This window comes from Oncorhynchus masou, unplaced genomic scaffold, assembly GCF_036934945.1.
Source record: "Oncorhynchus masou masou isolate Uvic2021 unplaced genomic scaffold, UVic_Omas_1.1 unplaced_scaffold_6168, whole genome shotgun sequence".
In the NCBI taxonomy this organism is placed as follows: Eukaryota; Metazoa; Chordata; class Actinopteri; order Salmoniformes; family Salmonidae; genus Oncorhynchus; species Oncorhynchus masou.
The window spans coordinates 10,694-17,201 of record NW_027012596.1 but is presented as its reverse complement, the minus strand read 5'-3'; the positions used below and the strand labels follow the sequence as shown (position 1 = coordinate 17,201).

The 6,508-nt window shown below is 43.4% G+C and overlaps 1 protein-coding gene across 1 annotated transcript; it reads right to left on the bottom strand.

Annotated features, from left to right (window-relative positions):
* Positions 1–201: 201 nt before the first annotated feature.
* On the bottom strand, positions 202–5,783 carry LOC135536424 (ewing's tumor-associated antigen 1-like). The gene is made up of 5 exons (XM_064962764.1): positions 5,464–5,783; positions 2,144–2,275; positions 1,551–1,615; positions 1,060–1,169; positions 202–823 (listed from the first exon to the last, which is right to left on the bottom strand). The coding sequence occupies exons 1-5, from the start codon at positions 5,639–5,641 to the stop codon at positions 292–294; spliced, it is 1,017 nt and encodes a 338-aa protein (XP_064818836.1). The 5' UTR covers positions 5,642–5,783; the 3' UTR covers positions 202–291.
* Positions 5,784–6,508: the final 725 nt, after the last annotated feature.

Sequence of the window (6,508 nt, the reverse complement as noted above, 5' to 3'; positions counted from 1 at the left end):
CTCTCAGGCTGGGCCTCTACAGCAGTGAGGAACGGTCTGAGTGCTTCTTTGGTTGTCGGAGCCATATTCACCTGGAAACAACGGTTGGGCTCCAGCAGGAAAGTCCTTCTGCTGTTGGGTTTAGGACAAGGCCCAGTGACGCCACCTCTGTTTGAGGGTTGGAGGTGTGTGCTTGTCCCTTCCAGACAGAGTGAGAAGGCAGGCTGATAGGATTAGAGGTAGTAGAGGAGGGTGGTAGGGTCTCCTCTGTATCTGTCAGCAGCTGTGTGTGGTCTCTGTCAGTGCTCAGAGTCAGTGAGCTGCTGGGTTTGGGGGCGGCGTTTTCAGCCCCTCAGGATTCTGGGTCATCTCCAACACGATAGGGTCACTGAGAAGGTCATCATCCTCCCAGTCAAAGTCCTCGTCTTTCGCCACAGTCGTCGTGGCGTTCCACTGTTCCACTTCCTCTTTACCAGTACGAGCCGATGAACCAGACGTGCTTCCACCGCCAGGCTTGACCTCCGACTCTTTGACGAGGTCATCGGCAGTGAGATGGCTGACCCCAACTTGAACCTTGACCTCCTGAGAACAGGTGGAGGCGGTCGACCCTTGGCTGAGCCGTCCGGTGACTCGCTGCGTCGGCCCGTCGAACAGAGCGTTAAGCTCCGCCTCTACCTGCTGGGCTGATGAGGACATTGTCGTCGGGCCCTTGGGTTCCTCCCCGTAGCGGTTGTTGTTTATGGTATTGTGTGTGTGTTCCGCACTCCTCTTCTCTCGGTCCTGCTGGTGCATGTTGATGTCAAACTGCCTGGCCAGCTGCATCAAGTCCTCCACTGAGCTTTTCCTGTAGAGAGGAGAGGATGAAGTGAGTGGATGAATGAACAAGGAAGGCATAATGAATATATTGAGGAACCTTTGAAGAAGCTAGTATAAGCACTATCAAAGTATCTGAACACAAGAATGATCTGATTAAGAGAACTACTGGAAAATACAAAACTATTGGACGAGAAATAAACCTTACATGTTAAATAAAAGGTTTTCAACCTGTTTTACACAAGTGATTTGTACAAGTTCACTCACCGAGTGGATTTCTTCCTTGCTTTGGGCGGGCGTACCTCTGGGGTACATGGGACAGCACTGTCCCCAATCCACTGGAGCAGAGGACTATCCACAGAGACATGCTGGGCATCCTGGAGAAGAAGACATGGTTTACAACAGCTGGTTTGTGTGCTGTGACCAACCTAAAGCTCTAGGGGTACATTCAAGCCAGGGCCGTGACTTTCACCTCCAGTGCTTCAAGAAGAACCAGATTTAGAATGTCTCTTTGCATCCACTGAGACAAAGCAACACAGTAGAATGCAGTCTTTTACATCTTAATATAACGAGGCGTTTATATCCACAGTGACACATGACTCAAAAACCCGTCGGAGCTGCAGGGTGCCAGCATCTATTCATTCATCTTATTTAACTAGGCAAGTTAGTTAAGAACAGATTCCTATTTACAATGACGCCCAATACGCCCATCTACCAACGGGCCTCAGTGACACGGGGAACATGTTGTATACACTGACCTTAGGGGCGATCCGGTTGACAATGTCTGATATCTCAACAACTCTGGTGTTGCCGGGCCCTTCGCCTGGAGAATAAGGACAGCAACAGTTAGCCTTCTGATGGCACATATACATAGTAACCACAATCACTTTGGGCACAAAGGCCACTAGCGGAAACTGTGAGGAGCCTGTGTGGAGAAATGAAACACATGACCTCCTATCAACTGGCTTTGAGAAGAAGAACAAAAAGACGGGTGGATTGAGGATGACTCGTGATGGTCTGATAGGTGTGAGGAGAATGAGGAAGAGGAGGAATGAAACACATGACCCCCTATCAACTGGCTTTGAGAAGAAGAACAAAAAGACGGGTGGACTGAGGATGACTCATGATGGTCTGATAGGTGTGAGGAGAATGAGGAAGAGGAGGAATGAAACACATGACCCCCTATCAACTGGCTTTGAGAAGAAGAACAAAAAGACGGGTGGATTGAGGATGACTCGTGATGGTCTGATAGGTGTGAGGAGAATGAGGAAGAGGAGGAATGAAGGACAACGTTATGCTGATGTTAAACCTAAAATCAGTCTTTTGCTCATCAAGTGACTCAACAACATACCACTTCTAGCAGGAGTAGGTGATGCCGGGTCCCAGATGATGTCTTGTAAAATATCTCCATCGCCGGGGGAATCAGCAGTGCTGTTTAAGCCCGTGTATCTGCCCCTTGCTCGTCGTTTGGGGGTCTCCAGATCTGGTGGGAACGAGAGAAACTGTAAGGTCACTAGACTAAATAGGTGAACAACAAAATGGGGTCTACCTGGTCACGCATGAGTACAATAGGGAGAGGATCAGCGCGTGTGGGACTAGGGGCTAATGCATTGTTCAGTTATGTATAGAGTCATGTCATGGTGGAATGCTCTGTCACCAGAGGTTACTCAGTTATGTATAGAGTCATGGTGGAATGCTCTGTCACTAGAGGTTACTCAGTTATGTATAGAGTCATGGTGGAATGCTCTGTCACTAGAGGTTACTCAGTTATGTATAGAGTCATGGTGGAATGCTCTGTCACTAGAGGTTACTCAGTTATGTATAGAGTCATGGTGGAATGCTCTGTCACCAGAGGTTACTCAGTTATGTATAGAGTCATGTCATGGTGGAATGCTCTGTCACTAGAGGTTACTCAGTTATGTATAGAGTCATGTCATGGTGGAATGCTCTGTCACTAGAGGTTACTCAGTTATGTATAGAGTCATGTCATGGTGGAATGCTCTGTCACTAGAGGTTACTCAGTTATGTATAGAGTCATGTCATGGTGGAATGCTCTGCCACTAGAGGTTACTCAGTTATGTATAGAGTCATGTCATGGTGGAATGCTCTGTCACTAGAGGTTACTCAGTTATGTATAGAGTCATGTCATGGTGGAATGCTCTGCCACTAGAGGTTACTCAGTTATGTATAGAGTCATGTCATGGTGGAATGCTCTGTCACTAGAGGTTACTCAGTTATGTATAGAGTCATGTCATGGTGGAATGCTCTGTCACTAGAGGTTACTCAGTTATGTATAGAGTCATGTCATGGTGGAATGCTCTGTCACTAGAGGTTACTCAGTTATGTATAGAGTCATGGTGGAATGCTCTGTCACTAGAGGTTACTCAGTTATGTATAGAGTCATGGTGGAATGCTCTGTCACTAGAGGTTACTCAGTTATGTATAGAGTCATGGTGGAATGCTCTGTCACCAGAGGTTACTCAGTTATGTATAGAGTCATGTCATGGTGGAATGCTCTGTCACTAGAGGTTACTCAGTTATGTATAGAGTCATGTCATGGTGGAATGCTCTGTCACTAGAGGTTACTCAGTTATGTATAGAGTCATGTCATGGTGGAATGCTCTGCCACTAGAGGTTACTCAGTTATGTATAGAGTCATGTCATGGTGGAATGCTCTGTCACTAGAGGTTACTCAGTTATGTATAGAGTCATGTCATGGTGGAATGCTCTGCCACTAGAGGTTACTCAGTTATGTATAGAGTCATGTCATGGTGGAATGCTCTGTCACTAGAGGTTACTCAGTTATGTATAGAGTCATGTCATGGTGGAATGCTCTGTCACTAGAGGTTACTCAGTTATGTATAGAGTCATGTCATGGTGGAATGCTCTGTCACTAGAGGTTACTCAGTTATGTATAGAGTCATGGTGGAATGCTCTGTCACTAGAGGTTACTCAGTTATGTATAGAGTCATGGTGGAATGCTCTGTCACTAGAGGTTACTCAGTTATGTATAGAGTCATGGTGGAATGCTCTGTCACCAGAGGTTACTCAGTTATGTATAGAGTCATGTCATGGTGGAATGCTCTGTCACTAGAGGTTACTCAGTTATGTATAGAGTCATGTCATGGTGGAATGCTCTGTCACTAGAGGTTACTCAGTTATGTATAGAGTCATGTCATGGTGGAATGCTCTGCCACTAGAGGTTACTCAGTTATGTATAGAGTCATGTCATGGTGGAATGCTCTGTCACTAGAGGTTACTCAGTTATGTATAGAGTCATGTCATGGTGGAATGCTCTGCCACTAGAGGTTACTCAGTTATGTATAGAGTCATGTCATGGTGGAATGCTCTGTCACTAGAGGTTACTCAGTTATGTATAGAGTCATGTCATGGTGGAATGCTCTGTCACTAGAGGTTACTCAGTTATGTATAGAGTCATGTCATGGTGGAATGCTCTGTCACTAGAGGTTACTCAGTTATGTATAGAGTCATGGTGGAATGCTCTGTCACTAGAGGTTACTCAGTTATGTATAGAGTCATGGTGGAATGCTCTGTCACTAGAGGTTACTCAGTTATGTATAGAGTCATGGTGGAATGCTCTGCCACTAGAGGTTACTCAGTTATGTATAGAGTCATGTCATGGTGGAATGCTCTGTCACTAGAGGTTACTCAGTTATGTATAGAGTCATGTCATGGTGGAATGCTCTGTCACTAGAGGTTACTCAGTTATGTATAGAGTCATGGTGGAATGCTCTGCCACTAGAGGTTACTCAGTTATGTATAGAGTCATGTCATGGTGGAATGCTCTGTCACTAGAGGTTACTCAGGGAAAAAGTCTGTTTAGCTTTAAAAAATACATTTTTAAATAACCTACCACAGCACCTCTCCTCTTTCTGAAGATTATATATGTTATTTTTTTTAATTTAACAAGGCAAGTCAGTTTAAGAACAAATTATTATTTACAATGACGGCCGACCCGGGCCAAACCCTAATCACGCTGGGCCAATTGTGCACCGCCTTATGGAACTCCCAATCATGGCTGGTTGTGATACAGCCTGGAATCAAACCTGTAGTGACGCCTCTATCACTGAAGATGCAGTGCCTTAGACTACTGCACCACTCGGGAGGCCCAAAATCTCATCTCACTGTATATAAGAATATGTATACATTAATAGCTTGTAAATAGTAAATATTAATAGTGTGTAAATAGTATTTTTGTTGTCTCTTTGTGTCTTTCTAATATATAACTCTTATGTTTTATATTTGTATATAATGCCTTTGTCTATAACTGTTTTGTACTTTGTAATTTATTTGTACTTACTCAGGAAGAGTAGCTACTGCATTTACTGTAGTTAATTAAAGGTTCAAATTAAAAAGCTAATGGGGATCCTAATAAACAAAACCAACGTTTTGGAACGTTCAGATAGAAATAGAACGAGGAATCACATCAGCTCTATACATTGCATTTCTATCTGCAACGTTGAAGAACGTTTGGCAACTGAACGTGGCCCTGGCTCGCTACGTCTCTGCCCAGCTAATTAACGTTAGAGCTGTTTATCCTGCAACCTACAAGAACGTTTGCCAAAGTTAGCTATTGAGTCTAGATGTTGTTAGCTACCCAACTAGCTGGTTAGCAATACCATTCCCGTGCACTTTTAGCAACCATCTTACCTTTAGACCGAGTATGTGGTGACTTCCTGACAGAAGGTGAAGATTGGGGTGTCAGTTTCTGACTTTTACCCGATTTGTTTGTTCTCAGCCTTTTTTGTGAAAATGTGGAACCATGACTCCAGATTTCACTTAAGTCATTTGAGCCAGTGTTATGGTCGTGCTTTCTTGGATTTGGCATATTTCGCCGTCAGTTTTCTTGTTCATCATTTGACTTGACCATTTAAACGCAAATTGAATCGTTTGTCATTATCCGATTGCTTATCTTCGTGGGTAAAAGTGTGCCGTGTTTATGTTCAGCACGTACGCCGCCATGATGTTGTGTGACGTCACGCCAAAACGCATAAACCTGATTGGTTAATAGCGCCTTACCCGCTCCCTCTGCAAAAGTGAAGTTGCCCCCAGACACTGAACTGAGATCAGTTTTTCGATTTCATTCACTTTTGTAACATAAGAGTTATGGCAACTAGTATGTTTACTAGTTGTATTTACAAGTGATGCTGAAATATGTTAGAACACGGGCCTGCTTTGTTTATCAGGACGTTTTGGAAGTTTATTTGCAATAGTCCATATGTATTAAATACATTAAACCTAAGTTTATTTGATATAGTCCATATGTATTAAAATACATTAAATCTAAGTTTATTTGCAATAGTCCATATTTATTAAATACATTAAATCAAAGTTTATTTGATATAGTCCATATGTATTAAATACATCAAATCAAAGTTTATTTGTCACGTGCGCCGAATACAACAGGTGTAGACCTTACAGTGAAATGCCGAATACAACAGGTGTAGACATTACAGTGAAATGCCGAATACAACAGGTGTAGTAGACCTTACAGTGAAATGCTGAATACAACAGGTGTAGGTAGACCTTACAGTGAAATGCTGAATACAACAGGTGTAGACCTTACAGTGAAATGCTGAATACAACAGGTGTAGTAGACCTTACAGTGAAATGCTGAATACAACAGGTGTAGTAGACCTTACAGTGAAATGCTGAATACAACAGGTGTAGACCTTATAGTGAAATGCTGAATACA

What these genes read in the sequence shown, in the direction of transcription:
- LOC135536424 (XM_064962764.1), bottom strand. Translation starts at nt 5,641, where the DNA reads ATGCCAAATCCAAGAAAGCACGACCATAACACTGGCTCAAATGACTTA. An exon ending in TCAACCGGATCGCCCCTAAG is followed by an intron (nt 1,170 to 1,550) that starts GTCAGTGTATAC and finishes CTTCTTCTCCAG; the next exon opens with GATGCCCAGCATGTCTCTGT. An exon ending in GCAAGGAAGAAATCCACTCG is followed by an intron (nt 824 to 1,059) that starts GTGAGTGAACTT and finishes TCCTCTCTACAG; the next exon opens with GAAAAGCTCAGTGGAGGACT.